The sequence below is a fragment of the Poecilia formosa genome, unplaced genomic scaffold (genome assembly GCF_000485575.1).
Source record: "Poecilia formosa unplaced genomic scaffold, Poecilia_formosa-5.1.2 Scaffold7, whole genome shotgun sequence".
NCBI classification, from domain to species: domain Eukaryota; kingdom Metazoa; phylum Chordata; class Actinopteri; order Cyprinodontiformes; family Poeciliidae; genus Poecilia; species Poecilia formosa.
Window position 1 is genome coordinate 1,398,661 of NW_006799946.1, and position 25,137 is coordinate 1,423,797.

At 37.4% G+C, this 25,137-nt stretch overlaps 1 protein-coding gene across 1 annotated transcript in view; it reads left to right on the forward strand.

Annotated features, from left to right (window-relative positions):
- Positions 1–25,010, forward strand: part of LOC103151070 (corticotropin-releasing factor receptor 1-like) — a 78,646-nt gene extending 53,636 nt beyond the window's left edge. The window contains exons 6-14 of the mRNA XM_007570916.2: positions 255–361; positions 7,852–7,972; positions 8,465–8,618; positions 10,345–10,405; positions 14,188–14,260; positions 20,709–20,794; positions 20,985–21,120; positions 21,391–21,432; positions 24,250–25,010. Coding sequence (XP_007570978.1) covers positions 255–361; positions 7,852–7,972; positions 8,465–8,618; positions 10,345–10,405; positions 14,188–14,260; positions 20,709–20,794; positions 20,985–21,120; positions 21,391–21,432; positions 24,250–24,390 — 921 coding nt within the window. The 3' untranslated portion in view covers positions 24,391–25,010. The remainder of the gene's footprint in view (positions 1–254; positions 362–7,851; positions 7,973–8,464; positions 8,619–10,344; positions 10,406–14,187; positions 14,261–20,708; positions 20,795–20,984; positions 21,121–21,390; positions 21,433–24,249) is intronic.
- Positions 25,011–25,137: the final 127 nt, after the last annotated feature.

Here is a 25,137-nt window from a genome sequence, read left to right on the forward strand (position 1 = left end):
CAAATATGGCTGCTTATGTCAGTAGGTATTCATTTTTGAGGCTTCATCTAATAATAATGTCCGATTCTAATTAAAATGTGAGTACTGGCACTCCTGCTGTGCACGCATGTTCAAAACCTCCACAGGAGGCAGAACTCAAAAACTGACTCTTTTTTTGGTCCCTCACCCCCTCCATCTGTGAAAATGCAAATGCTGCCAATCGTAAAAATGCACAAAAAAATAAAACTCATCCTATGTTTCTCTTCGTCCTGCAGAAAAAAGGCAAGATGCACTTCCAGATCGCTGTCATCATAAACTTCCTGGGTCATTGCATCTCCATGGTGGCTCTGCTCGTCGCCTTCTTCCTCTTCTTGTGCTTGAGGTAAGTGTTGGTGCTGATAATCCTAAAGACATCCTTGACGTGACAGAAGCGCCAGGATTCTCCTCATCCTGGGAGGTTCAAAGACTCTTTCGTTCTTATTCAAAACCCATTTGGCCATGAGATGAAACCTTCGCTATCTCAATCCAGCAGATGTAAAGGGGTTTAGACACCCGCAAAAACTGGGGCACACTTCCCAACAAACGGGAATAATAGACCCATCCGGAGAAAGGGTGAAAATCAAAACAGTCCTCTGGATGCCTGCTGGGATGAGGTGGGAAGGGATTCTTCTAACCGAAATAAGACGTGTGTTAACGAGAGAAAGGTCTTAGCACCCTCCATAGCCGGGCTGTTATCGATCCCTGAAAGAGCACTGGAGAGTGAGAAAAGCGTGAAAGGGCACAAAGAGGCATAATAAGTAGAAGCTCTGCAGGACCGCATTGATGCTTGCCGTGTTTTTGTTGACCGGAGAGGGAGAACAAGTGTCGGCCTGCTAAAAATGGCATTAAGCTGGAGAAGTAGTTGGCATTTATTACTCACCCTCTTGACTTCGTAATGAAACCAAGAACAATTTAAGGGAAGGCTGTCACTTGGCGGCGTGATGGGGAGAAAGCTTTGACACTCGGGCGCAGTGCTGTGGAACGAGGAGGAGAGAAAAAGGAGCAGGGCGAAGAGCGGGGTGCACATTTCATTTTAAATGGCAGGTGGAGCATTTTCAGCCAGCACTGTGTGACATTTCTCTGTGCAGGATCCAACTGTAAATGACCAGTTTTATGGCGATCTTTCAGCGGTGTACGCTGTATGTGCCTCGAGAAACACACCGCTCTCCTGGATAACAATGCGGCGCATTATGATGAGGCTTCAAATAAAAAAAAAAATGTTCGATGTTCCTGGGAAGCCAATTTTGGTCAGATGGATTCAGGTGGAAATGATCTGCATTTATATTGCATTTTTACAATTCTCCGCTCTCATCTGGACGTGACTCGGACAAATTATGGCAAGCAATTTAGGATTTATGTTCTCATTTCTGAAAGTACAAAAAGGTTTGACATTAATTTCAATAAACGGCTGATTTCTCCGTCCTGAGGGTTGTTCAACCCAGTCTAAACGATTTAAAGGGAACACATACCCCCTGTTTGTGAGGATGTACAATTGAAATAGATAATTGCATACACTGAAAAAATTTTTCCACCAGTATTTGACATTAAATCAGCATAAGACCTTCTTGTCTAGCTCACTTAATATCACCAAAAATAATTCCTCACATGCCAGAATGATGCAAGATACTTTTTATTGCTTCTTTCTTTTTTTTAAATTTGGATGTTCAAACAAAGGATTATGATGCTTTAAGAAAATCACAAAGTCCAGGCTGAATTTGAGCTATTCTGATTTTATTTGCAAAAGCTCATCTTATATCACATTGTTGACTTAACAAGTTTACACTGGGGAAAAATGTGACTATGCCAAAAATGTATCTCAATTTTTATATCTTTTTTATCTTTTTGTCTTTATTTTTTGTTGACAAATTTATCCTGCAAAGTGAATATTTTAAAAGTGCATTCCTTGAATGGTACCACATGTCTCATTAATTCCAAACCAAAACTATAGTTTTAACTCTATGTAGCAGATGCTTGTATTTGTGTTTTTGTGTATATTATTTTAAATTTGCCAGGTTTGTTCACTGAGCCTTGCCTTTCAGATCTTTGATGTTTGTTTTTGACTAATTAATCTTATGCTGTTCATGACCGTAGGTTCTGAGACAATTTGCGTTAAGATCTTAGAAACAACAACGACAACAACGGGCCTTGTACTGATACAACAGTTATCATAAGCCAGCGACCTCTGATTTTTTTATATTAAATGTTTGTTTCTGTTGCTTTAAAGTTCTCATGTTACCTTCATTGAAGGTGAGTTCCTACAGCTTGAAACTTAATATGTTATTAAACATATTTAAACAGGCCTGTCGCCTAAGCCTGACCTAATAGTGAATAGTGAATAGTGAATTGATCCGATTCAAACCAAGGTGGGTAAAATCTAATCAAACAACTTCTGAGGTCTTTTGTTCACCAACCCCCATTTAGTCCGGGTAAGTCCTCTCTGACAGCTGATCGACCCAAGAAACATAAATTAAAAGAAGTAAGAGCTTTGAGATAAGATCTTTTCAGCGGTTTCAAGGAACATGAACGACATTCCTTATCTCTGGCAGCTGGGAACCAATTTGTTTTGAAAAACTTTAAACTCTATCATTGGATGGCAAAGAACAGCCTGCAGAATCCTTTTTTATTATTGGGGGTAAAGATCTGAGAGTCCCAGAAAATTACTACTGGCAGCTGTTTCCTTCAAGCCCAGAGCTCGGGATTTCATTTCGCTGGCCTGTGCTGAGCTCCTTGTGGATATTTCCACTTATTGTGTGTTTGGATTATTAACGAGGGATTTGCTTATCTTTTATTACCTGCTATGCGATTCGTTTGCTGATAGCCCATCCTATCCGGTTCTTTACATCTGAAGTTCTGCACTAACCTTATCCAGCTTAGTGCTGTTTCCTACAAACCTTTTTTTTTTTTTTTTTTTTTTTTTCTGTGCTTATGATAATTTTTAACGCTGCAACAACAAAAAAAAAAAAACCTGCCCTCTGGCCATTTTTAGAACACCGTAAGAACATTTCACATCCTAAACCTTGAAAGTGTAATTAAAAGTGACTCTAGAAGGGATTTAATTAATACTTACAAGCATTTGTGCTTTCTAGCTGACAAGATAAGCCTACCAAACTATTCACTCTAACTGAATGGAAAATGTTAAGCACCTTTGTGTGACCTGGAGGTGAAGCGACATTAACTACTCTGATTAAAATCACATGGCGTGATCTGCACCTTTGCAGACAATTATGTACTTAAAGGCTACGCTGTAGATTTTACATTAATAATAGCTTTACTTAGTGTTCATTAAACATTGATCCCACAAAGAATGTGTTGTTCGCTCAAAGTTTTGTTTGACCATTTAAAACTTTGCTTTTTACCAGTTAATACCACCAAAATGCAAGTGTATTGTTGAAATTATTGATCAACTTCAAAACGTTTTCACTGAATTACAAGGAAGCTATATTCATTTGTAATGCTCTTTGTGAGGTAAAGGATGGAAACTGGAGATTTCAAGGTTTTCCGTCAAAATGTTCTAGATGATGTAAAGTGCCTCTCTAGCAACACAACAGTGAGCTACTCGGAGAACTCACTTGAATTTGAGTGATATCTACTGAGCTATGTGTCGTTTTACCATATACATGTCAGTGGTTTAAGTATACTTCCTCTCTCATCTAAAATTAATAGCACTCTGCTTGTTGTTGGACTTCAGCTTTACTGGCATGCTTTTATCGTCACTGCGCTCTACGTCTTCCACATGTGTTTTGTTCTTCACAAAAAAATAAAAGGATTTCTGACAGGAAAAAAAAAGTGTTTTATTACCTTGTATTAAATGCTCAGGATGAACAAAGGTCTAGCTGTTAGTAGCCCAGCCACTGAAATGTTGTGTTTACCAACACTTGGCTATCAATCGTTGCCCATCCACTCATCATAAAGAGACAAAAGAGCAATTAGGTAGGGCGCAATTAGATTTGAAATTTAAGACTTTTCGTCATAAATTTGCTGCAAAAAAATAGACTTTCTGTAAAATAACCCAATATAGTCTAGGCACTTAACAGCAGTGTAGATTCCCTGCCAGTTAAGTCGTTAACAATATTTTCTTACCTTTTGTAAAGGTGCTGGTATCTTTAAACAAACACTCTCAACAGCCTTCCAGCTTATGATTTAGCCAAGCTTTCTGTTGAATAGCAAAGTGGAAGAATAATTGATTTGTCAACCCTTCTTAGCTCATTTTTTAAGATAGTACTGATAAAATTAATTGTTTACTGCAAGAAGGATGCTGTTTAATATGCTTATTAACCCCAAAACTGAAGGAAATAACTTTGTGAAGACGCCAGTTGAAGCTGGTATGATGGTGTAATTTTTATTTATATGCAGTGTGTATTAACAGAAAATACCCCAGATCTAAAAAGTGATCTCCTACAAAATATTTATTTTATATTTTTTATTGTTTTGGTGTCTTAAACCTTGTTTTTGTTTTTTTGTTGTTTTATTAAAGCGGAGTTTGCAACATGCAATCACTTATTTACAGTGAATTCTCAAGCTGAGCTAACATTAGTGGATCTTCACTCTGAAGACAGTCACTGAGGACAGAGTGATGTATGCGCTCTGTGTAAAAGCTTACTATGCAATACCGCGGGTTTATTGCAAATAAGCCCATGCAGGACTTTTGAATCATCAGGAACTCGTCTGTTTGCAGTGCCCGTCTTTGGTGATTAGGCCAGACAGCAGAAGAATCAATACTGTCTCCCAGTTAGCGAAAGGTTGTGCACAGATTACTTATAAGAGACGGTAGAAGTGACTTTAATTATCTCAATTCTCTGTGCGGTTGCAATATATGTCTGAGTATTTCAACATCCTCTGAATGAATTTCACCCTTTCATTTAATCACTAGTTAGAGCAAATATATTTCTAATTTCCTAAAAAATATTGTTTGAATTATTTTGGATTTGGTTGAGAACGACGATGTGTCCCTTTTGCTGCTTCAGTGTATTAATGTTTGAAATGAGGGCGATAATAGATGTTTTTGAACAACAGCGTTGAGATCATGGTCAGTTCAAATTGTAAGCTGCAGTTGGCATTTTTTTGCCAACACAGAAAAAAGTCATGATTGAAACAGGAGAGAAAAGCATCAGATACAAAGTAAAGAGTCTTACATTTCATAAGTGTGAAGGGGTTCAGTGAAATATAGCCATTTAAATCTACTTGTAGTAAAGAAGTACTCTTGAATAAATCAAAGTCAGGTGCCATTCTATACAACTTAAAAAGTGGGAAGATTTCTTTCACAGCTGCATCATGAAATGTCAGCTTATCCTTTTTCACTACAGCTTAAAAAAACACATTAATTGCTTCTGTAAATGGGAACACAAGAGGCTCTGAAAATAATCTCATCTGAAGACTTTTAAAACCTGCTTGGCACTTTTCCTTCTACGTACTATTTACAGTGCTGACACGGCACATAAATCATCCATGATCAAATGACCTAAATATTTCCCTTTTGCCACTATATTCGAGATCCACTTTGTGAAATGATGAAAAATTCAGCTTCTAGCTCTCCTTCAGTTGTGTAAATAATAAAAACATTTCATGCAGGATTAAGCCCCAGTCAACATGTTAATGCAGTTGTCAGGTTGAGTGGGTACAAAGTAGGTATGGACTCCGAATGTGCTTTGCATTTTTGGACTGGTGGAACACAACCCATTTGGGCTCACCCAATAAGAGTCTGATCTAGGCCTGGAAAGGATAATGAGTAAACAATTTCAGTATTTAAAAAGTAAGTGATCACTTTTTACAAGGAATTACAAGTGTTTCTTGTAATGATTATGTCCTACAGGTAATAAAACACCAAATTTCAATGTCTCTGATAGACGAACTAAATTAGAATGTCTAATGCAGAAATGTTGGCCTACATTTCCATGTACCGTATGGGAACTCGGTTCTTTGTCAAAGCTCCTTTTTCATAAAGTAGAAGAAAGAAACAGAAATGAATACCTGACGGGTATAAAAGACACAAAAAAAATCTACATGAGCAGGCTTTTAGTGTAGATTTTTTTTGTGCCTATTTTGTGGTCTTTTTAGTAATTTTGTCAACACAACTCCTTCATAAGCTAAAAAGAAATTGTGTTTGGAGGATGTTTTTCTCCAAACTGAATCACAGGATTTTTGTTCAGTCATTAGTAAAGTGTTTTTCTAAAACTACACATGAAACCTTTAAGTCTAAAAAGTAAAAATGCCTAAAGTGTGTCATAGCTTACAATACACTGAACAAGGTACTTTGTAGTGAGTGAATGAGCGATACCTCTTAATAAGATGCAGTGCGTGTAACTTTGTCAGAGGTGAAAGCTCAATACGTGTTTAACTGCAGATCAATTCAAAGAACATTATTTATTACTATTACATTTCACAAACCGTTCTACAGATCAAGTGTGCTGAAATCCAGTCTTAAAGAGACACCAACCTGTAGTTTTTAGATGCCTCTTTTTCCCAACACACCTGAATCAAATGAATCGCTCGTTATCAGGTCTGCAGGGCAGGAATTCAGCCATTTGATGAAGACATGTTGGAGAGGGAGTGCATCTAAAAGTTTCATGATAGTAGCGTTCTAAGAACTGGACTTGGGATGCTCCACATCCTGCACTATATTCACTGCAAGGGTTTAAATGTGTATATCCAACACTAGACTCTCAGCAGGCCTTCAGGTTACTCCAAGGATATTGATCTGCAGGATGTCGCCAACCAATGAAAGCAGCTGCTATTTAGAACTGATTTGACCTCCAATATAATACATAATATGTCTAATTACTTCAATATTAGACATGGTAAGTGCAATCTTCCGCTACAGAAAGTGGTGTGACTGCTGCTTAATAAGATCAACTAAAACAATTAATGCACAATACAGTGTATCATTAAGATTTGTACGCAGAAGGATTCAGCTTTTCCCTGTAATTAACCCCCAGCAGGCCCCACCGGCACATCAGCACAGGAAGTGAGGTCACGCATCATAATTAATACGACCTTTTGAATAAAAAGCCCTCATAGTTTTGGCACGGCAGCCTCGCTAATCCTTAGAGCAGAACCAGAGAGGAATAAGCCACCTAATTGTCAAACAACACAATTTATGGAGCCACAAATGTGTTTATTTTTAGCCTCCTAAACTTTCATGTCTCTAAAGTCACTTTGATGCACTTTTTTCTTGGGAGTTCTGAGGAGAAGTTTTCTTTTAGAAACAATAGTCCAACTAACTGGGAAATTTCTGGCCATGCTCACTGACACAGTCAGCACAAAGCCCGTGCAAGTGACACCTATTAAAAATGTATGCGTGCTAAAAAATAAATCATGTCGCCCGCTCTCAGCCTGAGAGAGAGCGGCCCTTGACTGGCTGATAATGCTGTCAGCTGGTGACGACAAATGAGGCTGTCACTACGATGTCTGAGGCTGGCTTGTTCTGTCCATTCAGCTGTGTGTTTCTATTTCTGAGCGCTCGCTTGGAGGCACTTAGGCAGATTCCTTAATTGTATCCCAGGGTCGGTTTATTTACATCATTAAAGAAACATGGCACCTTTAGGCACATGACACAACAGTGAAGACGACAGGATTTAAATGTTACTTAACATTTTTGGCATGCTGTCAGGAGCACTGGAAAATAAAAATTCTCCTCAAAATTTCAATTATTTCTATAAATCCACCAAATTTTATCTACTTGGTCAGCGATCCGGTCGGTGGAGTCCGGCTTTAGTGGGTTAAATTCTGCTTTGCGTACGGTTCTGACTCTGCTTGTCTTCAAACAGAAGTCTGTCGTTAAACATGAAATTGTTCATGTCTGAGGAGCTGAGTTTATTCTCCCGTGTTGTTCTTCAGGAGTATCCGATGTCTGAGAAACATCATCCACTGGAACCTAATCACCGCCTTCATCTTGAGAAACGCCACCTGGTTCATCGTCCAGCTGACCATGAGCCCAGAGGTGCATGAAAGCAACGTGGTGAGTGGAGGTTAACTTAGACATCAAGTTGCTCACTGGAGCTCAAAATCTGTTCTCGTCTCTATATTTTACTTAACTTTTCACCTTGATGGCAAAGAAAAATTATGGGATTTTTTTTTTTTTTTTTAGAAGAATCTAAACTAAAATCAAAAAACAAAACAGAAAAGATGCCCAAAGTCTAACCTCCTGTCTGAAAGTTTGGTGCAGAGAGAATGTTGTCTTAAGTAAATGAACAAGAAAATCCAACCCTTTACTGTGACCAAAAAGTCACCTAATTAAAAAAATAAAAAAAAGATATACTCAGGTTCATTTGGATCGAGCTGAAACAACAGATCAAACCCGCATATTCACGACTGGAGGTTTTTGCTTACATCTCAATAGATAAATAAATGAATTTGAACGAGAAAATCTGTCTTGAATCACAAGACACAAATAGAGATTTATTTCCTCGTTACATTGTTGTTGTTTTTTTCATCATTATTATTTCCTCAGCTTTGGTGTCGACTTGTCACTGCCTCATTCAACTATTTCCACTCCACCAACTTTTTTTGGATGTTTGGAGAAGGCTGCTACCTTCACACTGCGATCGTCCTCACCTACTCCACTGACAAGCTCCGCAAGTGGATGTTCATCTGCATCGGCTGGTGTATGTACATCTTCATGTGTGAAATGCTCAGTCAAATCTAGCTTTTTTGAAAACTTTTAGAATTGTGAACAGGTATTTTGAGAAATGCATTCAGAAATGTTCTTGCAGGAAATTAAACAGAAAAGGTTGTGACAACCAACAGTATAATATGTAACTGCACAATTAACAAAATGCTATTACCTTATTTGCTTAAACACCTTATTGCATTATTGGCAAGTTATTAAATTACTAGCTTTTCTACATTCAAAATGGCCAAGATGATTACATTATCAGTAGATGTTACATTCCTGGCAGTCGCTACATCACTGTTCTTCCAGATTGATCCAAAAGAACTGTAAACATTTCTTAATAGAAACTGATGTTTAAGTTCCAATATGCTAAAGTGTTGGCTTTCTGACAATTGCTAGCACCACCGTAAAAATGCTAACTTGTTCGGTGCGCAATTTATCTGTCAGCGCTCCTAAAATCGGACTTTGGAGTAAATTTGTCGACAAACTGCAACAAGACAACGCAGGACAGTGCTGTTTGCGATCGAGATATGGAAACCCAGAATAAGTAAAGAAGTTCTGGAGGTTAACAAAATATATATTTTGTCAATTAGATCAATAGTCAGTGAAGGACAGCAACCTTTGAGGACTGGATATGGACATTCATGGCGTAGGTGTTAAAAACAAAGTATTCCTTTTTTTTTTCATAAAAATAGATTAAAGCAGAATAGTTATTAGAATAAAATTATTCATCCAGTTATTTATGACTTCAAACTCACTCGTCGAAAAGCAAATTTTTTTGTTTTTGTTTTTTGGGGGGGGTTTTTTCAGTTTTTTTATTGGTAGAAATTGTTTGTTTTGTCAAAAGTTTTAGATGCTCCAGTTTTTTACCAGCCACTCTGTGTTCATTTAATCTCAAAAGACGTAACTGAGGGTTAGATGAAATTTTGCCAACAATAGGAGAGTTAAATGGATGGAGACGCTGGGATTTCGTGTGGCAGCTGGGAAATGTATCGTGAAGAATTCACAAGCTCCCCATTTCCAAACTGTCAAACCAGCGTCTATACTGCTAAGATTAGGTGCATTGTGTGTTGGCTGAATTACATTTGCTGCAGGAAACTTCTGCGTGATGAGATGATGGCAGTGCATTCCAGAACAATAAATAAAATGTACTTCTTTCTAGCCTTGAGTAACTTTCTGGCTTCCAGAGCCCTTGTTTTGTCACAAAAATTATGTTAATTTGCTTAGGAGGAGCTTTCTGGGTAAATCCTCTCGAGGTTTAGCATTTCACTGCTGAGGTAAGTGACTAATGAGGCAGAAAGTTTCTTGAGATTAGGAAACTTGAGACTCGACTGTGTGACGTGAAGGCTTGCACGGCCATTTGATGCCTCTGGTAGCATCATTTAGATGTTGGTAATTACTGTTAGTCTGCCTTATTAAATTTCTACAAGTCTGTAAATCATCACATCGCTCTGGATTATCATCTGGTCCTTATTCATACACGTAGAAACAGTTGGATGGTGACAAGTCTTGGCATGTATATGCATAACAGCATGGAAACAGTGATTCCTTTTGACAGAGCTTGGCAGGCGTTGATGCTCTGCCTTTAAAAAAAAAAGAGAAAAAAAAAGCAGGTCAAATTTCATATTTCAATAGAAATTTCATAGAAGGTAGTGTGACTTGATGAGCAGAGAAGGAACAATCTGTCACTGTGTCTCTGCTGTTTCTTCGCCCCTCAGGTATACCTTTCCCTATAATTGTGGCGTGGGCCATCGGGAAGCTGTACTACGACAACGAGAAGTAAGTCATTGACTCTAAGACTGCTTCTGACATTCGAGACTGAACTACTCCGGTAATAAAAGGAAAAGGGCAACGCCAAACCAAATTACATTAACAAAATGAATGTGTATTAATTATCTGTTGTAATTAAATTAGCATTGTGGAACTGGCTGTATTATTTATCAGCACAGACACTATTTTCAACTTGATTGGGAGCGCTTGTTCTCCGTTTCCGCGTATTGCTATAGTAAGAATTGCCTCTGTTTCCCAGCAGTGAGTCACTGAATTATTAGCGAGTATACTGATTTCTTTTTTTTCTTTTTTTTTTATTGTTGGCAAACCTGTTAAAACACACACACACACACACACACACACACACACACACAGCGAGATTCAGACCCTTGTGGATCATATTTCTCTGAAGCCATTAGGTTGTGAGGGACACGTTCCTTCATTACCATGAAGTTATACACTACAGTTGATTATGATTCACTCCCGCATGGACCATCCTGCTGCCAGAAAAAACTCACTGTAGCACCAAATGTATTAGAATCAACTTTAATGGCCATGTGTGTTGACACATACTAGAGAGTTGGTTTGTTTGCCCATTAGCTGCAGAGAACAAGTCTACAGGGGAATGCAAATACAGACACAAAGCTAAGAAAAAAGAGCCATAAAGCTGGATTATTAGGTTATTTTTGACCTCGCATATTGACATTAATCAATCTGGCATAAAAAAATAAATAAATAAAACTGTGAACCAAATTTAGGAATACATACAACATTCACTTATCAGCTCTGAAATAAACTCATTATTCCCTGCATCAGCATATTTCTTATAGTGAAAAATCTATTAAATTATGGCATTTAGAAAATGACACATTTAATTAGTCATAATAATATATGACTTAAGTCATTCATAATAATAGTTTCTACTAAATTACTGGTGCTGCCATTATTGTCTGCCCTATAAAATTCATGTCCATTTAATTGTTTGTTTTTTTTGTAATTGATCAGAATATCTGGGATTGTTTAAAATGTAACCAACCAATGGTTTCTTGCTTCCCTGGACTATGAATACGTCATGAAACAGAGGCTTCATATCTGTTCAGCATGGTGCTTTCTGCCTCAGTGTGTTCAACTTTACTGCACATTTATGACCAATCAGAGTAAATATGTCACACACATTCAAGTCAAGTCAAGTTTATTTGTATAGCGCAGTCACCAAATTATCAAATAAGAATTAAATATATTAATTAATTTAGCTCATCGCTACCTCATCCTTCACTTGTGTATTTGAACAAGCTATCTTGACCATAAAGTGTTGAAGTCATACAAAAACAAATTTACACAATAGTCAAGGGGACAACTTGATTTTATCTCATCTTTGTTACTTTTCATACCTCCACTGACTGAATATCAGTCTCACCTTTAAGGTTTGGTCCATCCACAGCTCTGTGGTCTCGTCATTAGTCAACCGATGAGTAGTAGGTGGTGCCTATGACATCGGTATGTGCTGCGCTTCCTGTGGTACACCATTCCAAATTTCACACTCAGACATATTTATTTTTTTCATTTCTGAGTGTCTAGATGCTCCTGACAGATTTTTGACTCAGCTGAAGGAAACTGTTTCTTTTTTCTTTTTCCAAAACTTGACAAAGTCATCATTACAGCTGCGTTAGGATTCAAATAACTCAAGCATACATTCCTGATCAATCCAAAATGTTTTTTTTTCTAGTCATTGACAAAGTTCTGCCTGCAATAGAGGTCACTTTGACATAGATGAAGAGAAATGCTTTTTTTAATTGCAGTAGAGGAGTAGAGGTAAAACTATTATAAATGTTCCTCCACTGGTCTTGTGTTATTTTTTGTGTGTTTTTTTTTTTTTTTTCCAAGTACGCAACCAAATCTCCTGAACTGGTGTAGAAAAGTTAAATTTCCTTCTAAATATCCACACTTTTTTTAAAATCAACTTCTAAAGTTTTTCTTTAAACTCTTTTTTTCCGTTTTCATTTTCAACTCAAGCCCTATATTTTACCCAAACAACAACCCAAATGTTTCCACAACAGAATCAAAATGTAGAGGCATTAATTAGCATGAGGTTAGATGATCAAAGCCAATAAAACAGCTAAAGTACCTGCTCATAAAATGTGTGAATTATCTTCCCAAACAGTAGGTCATCAAAGAGAAACTGAGAAAATTTGCAAAAGAGATGCTGGTAGTCATAAACTAAACACAGTGAGAAACACTGTTTATTAAATTTAAATCCACCTAACAAATGTCTAAACACAATGATGCAAGTGAACTTTAAACATAAAAACATAAACCAACTGATTTAATAAGCTGCAGGACAGTTTCAGTTCAAGGTGTTTTATTTTTACAGCTGATACTGAATGAGCTCATTTTTCATAAAAAATTTTATTGCCATTTTAAGTAAAAAGTTTAAATTCTTTTTTTTTTTTCTTTTTTTTTGATTTATTGAGAACAAGTTATGAAACCTGAGAATGTTACACAGACCAAATTCAGTTGCTGCAGTTGGACAAAAAGTCTTCAAAATAAGACAAAATCACAAGAAAGAAAACCAGTTTTATTCACTAGCTGAAGATTTAAGTTTAACCATTTTAGGCAAAAAGCTTAAATCTTTTTGTTTGATTTATTGAAAGCAAGCTGTGAAACCTGATGATGTTATAGAGTATTTCAACTTTTGGCAAAACTGTTGTTTTAGTTGGACAAAATATTTCAAAATAAGACACAATTACAAAAAAGTGTGTTATTCACTAGGTGAAGATTTTGGCTTTGAAAAAGGTCATTAATAAAATATATTACCTGTCCAGGTTGTACCAAGGACCAGTCCCCAGTGACTCTGCTATAACAATTGTTAAATGCATGCTTTTGTTTCATCCATGTTTTGATCTTGTATTTTTCAAAGGCTGGGGCTGCATTTTTTTAAAAATAAGGAAAGATAAAATATCCTTTAATTCACCTTGGCTCTCCAGTAAGTTTTGTTATTAGAAAATTATAATTTAACCAATAATAATTGTGTTGGAATGAAAGCTTAAATGTGTTATTAAAAACCTAACGCATAGTTCTACTATTTAACAAAAGCTAACAGGGCAAACAGAAAAAATATCAATATTATAAAATCAAGAACAAACAACTCCACTTCTACAGTTTAATGGTGAATTTCCTAAAATAATCTTAGTTTTTTTTTTTTTAAAGAACACAGTGAACTAAATGGCATTTGACAATAACTCCAACCCTAAGCTAAAAGCCTTTTGAACCCTGAGGTCTTGAGCTCTTACACTCTGAAGATTGTGGGGCGCCATCTGCATGGATTGGAGACCTTTTCCGAGAGCTATTTATTTGGATGTTTCCACCACTTCTCTCTGCCCTTCTTCCCACCACGATTCTAAAAGTCACAACAGCAAAAAAAAAAATGTACCAATAAAATAGAAAGAAAGAGATCTCGCATCAGATATGCATTTTACTAGGTTATTGTTTGATTCCGGCAACAATCTTTGATTTGAGCAAAACATATATATGTCTGAATATGAGTTTTGAATTTGTCCTTCTTTACGTTTGTGATGAAATTGGAAAATACGTCTGCACTTTTGAATCACTCCACTGTTTTCTTGTGCACTATCCAAAGCAAAGATTTATTTGTAACAATTTGTTTTTACTGAAACACAAGTGAGAATAAATAAACAGGTAAATAATATGAATAAATGCTAAATGTGACGTAATAAAATGTCTCCTCTTTGGTGATATCTAAACTTGACAGAATGTTTTTATTGGTTTTCCAGGTGCTGGTTTGGGAAGCGACCCGGTGTGTACACCGACTACATCTACCAAGGTCCCATGATCCTTGTGCTGGTGGTAAGATCCTGTTCCGTCCTTCAGTGGTAGATTGAACCTGTCTAGCGCAACCTGCTGATGTAATTAGTCTTCATTATGTCTCTGAGCTGCCTGGCAGCCAAGCGTACCTGGAAACTACAACACATTCTTCATGTTAAGGTTGATAAATGTGAGCGTGAATCACATTTTTCCTCCGAGCTTAACGTTTAAATCTCTGATATTTGACAACGTCTGGGATTCATTTAAGATTCTGGGATGGAAAAACAACAATGAAGTCAATGTGCATGTTCGCCTTTGTAGGATATATCTTTTAACAGTCAGTGGGTGATTTCCAAACCCATAGGGGAGGATTTTGATCACTTTGTCATGACCTCTTCAGGTATGAACTATTGTGAAGGCATCATTTTATCATTTTAAATGCTAAGCTTTCAGTTTGGCTTTCAGTTGCGGCTAAAAGGAATGCTCGGATCTCTTAAATTAGACATAAACCTTCATGTTTTTTATTGTGTAGCTTCTTGCCAACTTGTAATGCTCGGCTCATCATATGAAAGATTTTACAAATCGACCTTGGATTTAGTTTGGCTCTCTGTTCAAGTTTTAGTCATATCTAGTCTTTTCCCGCACTAATGACGTCCTGACTCAGCTGCCAATACGCTGTCCTCAGCCCAGCTGTGCAAAGCAGTGCATACACATCTATGTTACTGTGTATAAATACATATTTAAAAACTTCTTATTCTCGTCTTTAGCATGGATTTATTGTTTCGGAACTTCTAAACATTTATTTAAGTTGTACTTCTTTCCAAACAAATGCAGTTGCTTAAAAACAACACTGCAAGCTGCAGAGAAGCCAGATGCTTTGTGTATCCATCACCAAGGTTCTGGGACAATTCCGCCTTGAAATTTGACCTGTCTTCTTTTCAGAATTGGTGGAGTTCATTTGAATTGATTCACTTCCTGGAGCAGACCCAGGTTTTAAGCTGTTCATGCATGTTCAGCATCGCTGAGGTCGGTGTATTGAGAAAATTGGAGCTGGCCTGCTTTAATGTATGGAAAAACCAGTTTGCACATGTGGTTTGGATCATCTTCCTGTTACATCCCCACACTGTCCAAGTTTCATACCTGTTGGGTGGCTAATTTAAGGTGAATTCATTGTAGTTTTCCTTTTTAATTATTCCATTGACAATGCAGCAGGACCACCACCACACGGCGTGATGTGTGGCAGAGAAAAACTCTTTAACTTTGCAAATGTATGCAAGTATAATCATGTTTCACACAAACAAACACCGAAAAATATTTTTAATACTCCAGTTTTAACATTTACGGTAATTTCTTTTGGTCCAACATATTAAACTGAGTTGTGCCTACAGAAAACAACAATACAGCCACATGTTTCCACATGTTGAAGCATTGCGTGTGACTAATAATAACTTTGCCAAGGATGTTTTTACATGACGACTCAGATGTAACCATGAGCAGATGGATGTGAAGACTTAAAAAGGGAAAGTTGGAAATGAGTCAAGCTGCCCAGCAACAAAATAAATAACAGATCAATAGATTGGACTGGATCAGTTTTTCCAGCATGGTTTGATAGCAGCATCTCAAAGGAATTCTATTTGGGTCAAAATTATTGGTTTCCACATAATATGTAGCCCAGGTTTAAATAATTGCACGGTCTTAGCAGTGTGTGTATTCTCAGGGACAAACTATTCCATAGATTATAAGGCAGCCACTGCATATTTTTATCTGGGTGTTGGAATGTCTAAGAGGAATCAGCTGGTGGACTGAAGTGCTCACATAATGGACTACATTAAACCAGCAAAAAAAAAAAGAAAACGGACAGCCGGTGGAAAGAAACCAGAACAGCAGTCATGGTAAAGATAAAGTGCACTTTTCTTCAGTTGTACGTTTTTACATGTTGGCCTTGTTTTTACCTAGTTTGATTATTATTATTTTTTTTTTTTTTACATCTAACTTGGATGTAAAAAAAAAAAAAAATCTATAATATTCTCATTAACATACAACAATCTGTTAAAAATAACTTTTTTTCTCTCTCTTTTTGCTCCCACCCCCTCCCCTCAAAAAACCTGGTTCAATAAGAAAGAAGCAGGGCAAAAGTGGCATCAGTGGTTCAAAGGCCAAAAACACTACCAACCAAAAATAACACAATGGTCAGATTCACATTTTGTCAAGAGCATCTTGATGATGCTCAATACTTTTGGAAAAAAATATTCTGTGGACTGACAAGACTGACAAAACTATATTTATAGGGTAACACTTTATTTGAAGGGGTGTGCATAAGACTGTCATGACACTGTCATAAACATGACATAACATCTGTCATGAACATGAAGAAGTCTTTACGAATGTTTATGACAGTTGTCATGAAGTGTCATTCAGTAAATAATGACACTTTTAATGCAAAGTTGCTCTAAAAGTTGCTTTAAAAATCCATTAAAAGTGCCAACTTTGCATGATTTTGTAAATTATGATAATCTAATGCAAAGTTGGCATTTTTAATGGACTTTCAATGCAACTTTTTGAGCAACTTTGCATTAAAAGCATAATTATTTACCGAATGAAACTTCATGACAACTGTCATAAACATTCATAAAGATTTCTTTATGTTCATGACAGGTGTTATGTCATGCCTTCAAATAAAGTGTTACCATTTATAGTTTTCCAGACAATAGTGGAATACACAAAAACACGCAAAAATTACAATTTTACAATTTTTTTGACTATTATAACCGCTAAGCAATCTCCCATACAGAAATAAGTTATTTCATGCAATTAAGTATTGGCAAAGCTAAATGTAAGGTGGCAGAGGGTTATTGCCAGCAACTGCCGAAAGTAACTAAAAAGTTACTTTTAATGTAACTTAGTTTTTTTCCAAATCAAGTAATCAGCATTCTAAGTTACTTTTTCAATGAGTAGTCAGTAATCCGATTAAAGTTACTTTTTTAAAGTAACTATGCCACTTGGGTTATGCATCAAGTAAACTAGTAAGTCCACATCTGCCCAACTCAAAGAATTAAAAGGAAAGTTTTGGACTAGTTGGACTCTAGATTTAAATTTTATTGAGACTCTATATGACTTCAAACTTATTCTTTGCTTATGCTTAAATTTTTTCACTTGATGAACCATAAGGTGTGTTTTTGCATCTTTTTTTTTTTTTTTAGAGAAAAGGCTTTATCTTTAAACAACTTTAAACAAGTCATTCCTGTGTGCTTTTTATCATTGTCTTTCCATGAACATTAACATTAGGCATGCCAAATGTGGTCTGGTCTAAAATGGAGCTCTGGGATATTTGGCCTTTTTTTTTTATCATTGCACCATTCGACCTTGAGTAAGTTTGTCTGGACATTCTTTCCTGGGAAGGTTAGGAGCTTAAATGTTTTCCACCTGCAAATAATCTTTGGTCCTGTCAAATGACTCCAAATTGTTTGAAAAATACTTCATAATTCTTTCCAGATTGATGGGAGCAATAACTGCTTCTCTAAGATTGTAGCCGATGTTTCTTCTGCTCGGTATTACGCTCAGCATTGGACCAGAAGCGCATGGCTTCTACTTTTTGGTTTTGTTTGATGAATAATGACATCAAGGAAATTTTTTGTAGACATGAGATCAGATTAGAAAAGATTTAGAACCTTGCTAAGAACAGAACGTTATTATACTGTTTTGGTTTGTACAGGAACTTATAATTAAATTAGGCCTGGCTTAAAAAAAAAAATACAGTAGTTCAAAATGATGCGAGCACTTCCTTTAGGGGTCTCAACATCTGTCCACGTGGCCTCCCTCAGAGACTACTCTCTGTGCCAAAACTCGTCTGACTGCGACTGTTTGGACGTGTCCCTGCTGAGTTTCAGTCAATGTCCCTGCCAGCGATCCACTGGTGGAGTGACCTTCCCAGATCTTCTCTCCTTAACTGAAAAAAAAAAAAAACTCATCTCTTTAAGAGGCACTTCTCTGAACTGCTTCTGTCTCTCCTCAGGCAAACATCTGCCTCATTCAATCCCTCTTTCTGCTGCTATGCTTGGAAAATCTCCAGTCTTGCTTACAATAGTGCTTTCTCGTGGGCTTTTTGTGTCTTTGCCAAGCACTTGATCCCTCCGGATCATCACCGGGGTCACAAGAATATTTGTGGTCGCTCCTGCGAGGGGGGGTCGTGAACTCTGAGCAGCTTTTATTATCAGCACTAAAATGATGTTCCTGCTACAATGAATTAATTCAGGATGTTATTAAAATTGTTAACATCAGCAGCGATGCACGAGGTTAGCAGAGCGTGTGGGTCTGGAAAGACCGGCGTATGTATCTGTTCCAGCCAAGGTCGGGTCATCTGGCACTGGAAAGTATTCCTGTGGCTATTTTTTGCCTCTGTGTTACATCATCCCCACCTCTTGCATGAGCTATTGATTTTGTCATTCGTCACATAGTGGAAAAATAATCTCGAGTAGCACTTCAGATTCAAAGTAGCTACACTTTTTTATCTTTCATTATTATGTACTGCTTGCATTATTCCATATCTTCCCGCTGCCAGTAAATCCTCCAAAGTCTTAAAGAGCTCAGCACCTCATTGTGATGCAGATCTTGTCGACGTGAGGTGACACGCACCTCAACAACCTACCAATGCAGTTATTTCCAGGCAACACCATGCAAAGCCCTGAAGAGCGCCGGGTTGTCCGATTATTCACTTCGCTGCAGGTGTTCTGCAGAATTGACTAATTTAACTGGTAAAACCACAGCAGGATGGTCAGGTGGAGCAGGACTGGACCTTGCAGGATGTTAGCGAGATCTTCTGAGTCACATTGAGCTCCTCCTTACTCCCAGTTATTGGACATCCCAAAACTATTATTAGACTAAAAGTTACAAAGAGATCATGACATGTTATTATTGTTTTGGTGTTGAAGTTGTGAGCGGTCCATCATGTGGGACTGTTTTAATTGTGTGGATAGAAATTTAAAGCGGAACTAACCAAGCTTAGTTGCATTTCTTTTAAGAATTTACTGTAAAGCTCTTGGCACCACAATATATATTAGATCCCACCTGGCGTCAAGGTAATTGATGCTCCTTTTTCTAAAATAACTGAAGAAATTCCATGTCGTTCCATTCTAGTTATATTAGCTAGTCAGCCGGTTGAAAAAATGTCTTACAATTTTACTCACTTATAAGAAGGACACTTTTGGCTCTTTAACTTCATGGTGTAGAAACTAAATAAGTGCCACTCATCACTCTTACTATTGTAATCTACAATAACATGACGAAGTTAGCTATCAGAGGAGAAAGCATGACTCGTTAATCAGCTGATATTAGATCATTATTTTACTCTATTTTACTTTCTACTTCGTGAGAACAGCCAAAAATTTAATATCTTTTTGTATTAAAAGAACTGCTACTAAGTTTAGCACATTTTCATTTTAAGATTTTGCATGTGCCTACAATTAAAAACAAAATAACAATAAATGTATGTTATATATAAGAATATTAGAACTGCAGACATCATTATGTTGTTGCATTACTTTCTCTGAAATAAGACATATCAACTTTTTCTTCTTTTTTTTTTCTTTTTTTTTTACGTTTTGTGTTAACACTGTGAAACGGCAGAGTTTTTGCTCAAGGTTATACAGTTAGAATCTCGTAACAGCCCAAGCAGACTTTTCGCATGAATAAATAGTGTTCCATGTTCAGGGCTCTTGCACATAGAAATCAATATGATTTGCACTCCCCCATGGAGACAAGGACAAGAATGAATGCTTTCCGTTTGCACATATAGTCTTGGCTTTTGCTGGTCACTAGGAAGTTAAAGGATTTCAATTTTTCAAGGTTTGTAGATGAAGAATCTTTTTAAATGTCTCATAGTCTTAAGATCTGCCTTTGAAATTCTTAAAGCTATGTCATCTTTGAAAGATCCAGCACATAGTTTTCCTAAGATGCAATGCAATGCACAGAAAATACACATTTTTAAAAGTAGCTTAGACAATTTAAACAAAACTATATCTTTCTCTGTTTTCTCGTGAATCCAGAAGCTCAACATGTCACCTTTCCCCTCTTTCCTTCCATGTTAAAAAAAATTAACACCAGCTTTCAGTAGGCTTTCCCCTCAATCTGCATGGCACAGAAACAGCTCCATTCATTAATAATTATTCCTATTTGAAATAAAAAATATACAAATACATATAAAAGGGAATGTTTTTTTTTTTTTTTTTTTTTTTTTTTTCCCCCCCAGAAAAAGCAAGTGCATAATGCCTTAGAGTAACTTGGAGAGCCAGTGTCAGAGCAGAACAGTCCTTAACAGATTTAAATCTTTTTTGAAGTTTTTTCTTTTATAATTTTTTTAGATTTTGCAAGTAGTTTTCAAACACTTTTTACCACATTAAGAAAATAAAAAAAAACAAAATCCCAACTTGAGGTCAACAATAAAATGCTAAATTTCTACTTGATATTCACCGAGCTGCCTTCGATTTCCCCACAGATCAATTTCATCTTTCTCTTCAACATAGTGAGAATCCTGATGACCAAACTGCGAGCCTCTACGACGTCCGAGACGATCCAGTACAGGTAGATTTCCTGTAAACCTGCTGCTGAACCTGCAATAAACAGGCTTAAGAGATGAGCGCGCCTTGAATTATTCATGTTTCGTCCTCCGTTGGTGGTGCCCGGACCCTGAAGGGCCTTTTAGCGTGAAGTGAAACACTGAGCCCGAGTCTCTCTGTCACGGCTGCCTGATCTACGTTCTCCTCGTCTGCAGGAAAGCTGTGAAAGCAACGCTGGTACTCCTTCCCCTCCTGGGAATCACCTACATGCTGTTTTTTGTCAACCCAGGGAAGGATGAAATTTCTCAAATGGTCTTCATATATTTCAACTCGTTTTTGGTGTCCTTCCAGGTAGGATTTATCCTGCATTCAACAAAAAAACAAAAAAAACAAACACACACACACAAACGGAGTGTAATGGCGTCTCTGTGTGGGTGGATGTATCATTTGTCTGATTTATTTCAATGTAATTGTAATGAGTGCAAGAAGGGGGAAAAAAACGCTGCTGAGATGATTAAATGTGCGACATAATCAGCTGTATAAGGGATTTAACCAGGATCAGGGCATTGATGATGATGTTTTGTTCTCACTTTATCTCCCCCCTACCCCTCCTCTCTGCAGGGCTTCTTCGTGTCAGTGTTTTACTGCTTCCTAAACAGTGAGGTAAGCAGATTTACACTGGCTTATTGATTTAACATATCAACGTTTTAAACCTCTTCCCTGATGCAGGAGCTTAATGATATTCCCTCTCCTCCAGTGCCTCCGCTCGGCTTTTGGTGGCTGTTTGCTGCATGTTTTCGCAGCTTGAGGAAAATGTATTTAGGGCACAATTAAGCCTTGTGATGTCCCGACATAAGTGACATCACTTTCTACGCTGTATGACACCGTCAGCCCTAATTTGGTCCCAGGGGGAAATCAGGGGTGAAACCAACTCAGAATAGAGCTGGGACGTGCATGCAGGGAAATACGTTGCTTTTTATGGTAATGTTTGAATAATTAGCAACAGTTTACTTTTTTTTTTTCTTTTACTGTATGCAGCTCGGCAAACAAATCAGTTCTGTGCAGAGGTTTAGAGTAGTAAAAGACTTAGATTCAGGACTTACCTGAAGGTCTTACAAGCCAACCAGGTGTGTGCAATTATTTTTTCATAGGTCCTTATGAGTAATTAAATTATTTGTTTTTGAGGGTCGGTTTATTGGTTGAAAAACTGTTAGTAATCCTGTTTAACACAAATAGTAAACCAGGCAAACAAATGGCAGCCCCTCAGTGCGTTTAAGCGTCTGAACAGAAGTTCAAACCAAGCATCAGAACTGAAAGAAATCGTGAATTTGAATGAATCCTGATTGTTGAGGCAAAACAGACTAGTCTAAATGCTTCAGAAACTGTTGATCTACTGGGGTTTTCACACAAAATTTGTCCCTCAGATTAGAAATAGCTGAAAAAGAGAGAATAACCAGCAAGCTAAAGTTTTGTGGACCAAAAGTTTTGTTGATGTAAAATAACAACCAGAAGTTTTATTTTAGATGAAAGAAAGGCAAAGCCAGTTTAAATATTCACTCAATAGTACCGAAGTATGAGGAATAGCAACCTGGAACCCCAACCTGGAGCCCCAACTAAGAATTGGTTGGGGCCCCAGACAAATAGATTATTATTTGTCAGAATAATCTACTGATTATTCTGACAAATATTGGCAGTTTTCCTGCGACGTCAGATTGTTTCTCTGCCATCAGGACAGCTGCAGCACATGTACCATCATTCATCGAGCTCGAATGATGGTACACGCTGCATGGGTGAAGGCTGCGAGCACCACATACACGAGCATGACTGACTCTGCTAAGACTTGGCTCGGAAATAGACTGGGAGCTGTGCATTTCTACAAATGGCAGTAGGACAACAGAGAGTAGCCAGAGGAGCTTGTTTTTTATAGATTATCTGTCTCAGACTCTAATGTCAGGATACAGGGACATTTGAAACAAATATGTAAAAAATACATTTCTATGAAAGTTACCTACTGTGTCTTTAAAGATTCCACTCACATAAATACCTTAGCCTGTGTTTAGAGATGCGTGTTGTTACCTTTTCCACTTAAAAATCAATTGATAAAATGTTTTAAAAATTGTTCAAACTCCTTTCAGATATTAAGGTTCAACAGAAAATTGATGAATTAAGTACAGTTTCTAATAGATTTTAATCTCAGTCAAATGACGCTTTCTAAAGTTACAATCAATGTACCCTCGCTGCTAATGACACCTTAATAACTCCAGCTGAGCCACAAACTAGCCATGAAGGCAAACGTCAGTCAGAAGGATCCAGCTTGGTCTGGCCTCGGAGCTGAGCGACACAGATTAATCATTACAAGTTATTCCTCAGGCAGAATGTTGATGTAATATCTCCTTCCCTTCAGTTACCGAGCCTCTCTGCGTGGTAGCTGGCTGGATGATGAAGGAATATCTCATCATGAACTGACATCTAACTCCCAAACAAAGGGCTTAACCAGCATGTGTAGCTTACAGAGGATATTGATTTAGTGTTTTGTTACAGGCTGACGCTTGTAGGGAAAGCAGGGGGGTGTGGGGGAGTGGAAGAGATGAACAAAGGATACCTGCAGTCACATTCAAGAGAAAACGAAAACATTTTTTTTTTTTTAACTAAACATGCGCGGGGTTAAAATATCTTATTTCAGGCCCAAAGCCCATTGAAATTTTAGATTAGTGTACGCAGGGGGAGCTGTAAAATATCCAATGTTCTGTTGGAATCAACCACGTTTTATTTACTTTTTAGGCCTGGCCTATTTAGTACTTCACAAAAAATACAAGGTGAGAAACGGGCATAAACGTGAAGCATGCCACAGGACAATGGAACAAGGGAATCAAAAATAACACTTTTGAAAAGGTTTGTCCTTAATTGGAACTTTAAAGCACTCAAGAAAAATATGAAACAAGACTCAGTAGACTGAGTTCATATCCAGGTTAATGTTCAGGGAACACTTATGAGATTCTCCCACCACCATATCTCATTAGTAAGCCGGTACTGGAACTGGTGCTTCCTTATCACAAGCACCTGTGTTTTGTGTTTCCACCACTCCAAGTAGGTTCTATTTCAGCACCAACTCTTAGCTGGGCCAGAGGAAAGAGCCTCTTCTTTTTTTTTCTTTTTTTTTTTTTTCTTTTTTTTGCATAGAGCCATATTGGCTTTTTAGTGTTTAGGTTATCTTTGTTATAAAAGTTGTTTTATTATCTGAACCCAATAAGTGTGACAAAAAAAAAGAAAGCTGTAAGCGGGCAAATACTTTTTCTCACAGTCAGGTATTGTATTGCCAAAAAAAAAAAAGCATATTAAATAAACCAGCAACTGTCCAATTACACACCCTTGAGGAATCCCTTGGCTGGTAACCTTATATGTTTTTGGTGTTTTTACATGAATGTGACTGCTAAGATGTGCAGCTTGGTCGTTTACTCCTGGGTCTGGTGTTGGTTACAGGTCCGCTCAGCAGTACGGAAGCGGTTCCACCGGTGGCAGGAGCAGCACTCGATCCGGGCCAGGATGACCCAGGCTATGTCCATCCCAACTTCACCTTCACGTGTCAGCTTTCACAGCATCAAGCAGTCCACATCGATATGAAACAAGAAACCAGCTTTACCCTGCATACTGGGACAAACCCTCCAGCTATCATTGTCATCGTGTCCCACCACCTCAGCGAAGTACACTAAAAAAAAACCTCTGAGCAGGGACAAAGAGACACCGCATCGGTCTCCTAAACCTCAGGGGGGACATTAAACAGACTTTCTGGAGAAAATGGATGGTGACTGGGGGAAAAGGACTTTGCAGACTTTGCATTAATAAAGGTTGGTGGATCAAAAGATCAGGGAGCTGATCTGTATGACCTGAAGTTTCAGTGTGAATGTACAGCACACCATTCAGTTTAATATTGGCTTGCTGTAAAAAAAAAAAAAAAAAAAAGCATCTGGTTTATTCCTGCCTGCATAATTTAGCAATCATCATCCGATAAACCTTGTGGCGCTTACTGTGAGACAGTCCCAGGGGACTCTGCATCCTAAAGGCAGAGACAAAGTTGTTAAATATTCAGAAATATATAGATATGTTTGTTTTTACAGTGATCCTTTTTTTTATTTTAATTTTTTTTCTTATGTTGTACTGTCATCCTTGGTTCTCAGTTCGGTGAAATTGTGCTTCGTTCATCAACTTTCCAGGAAGGTTGAATACATGCCGTTCTTTTACCTGAAGACTTTTGTTCCACAGTAATTATTTAATGCTGTTTAGTGATAATTTTATGATAAAACAGCTTCTTTTATTTTTACAACAAGCTATCAAGGAGTTTAAAAAGAAAAACCGTAATATATATATATA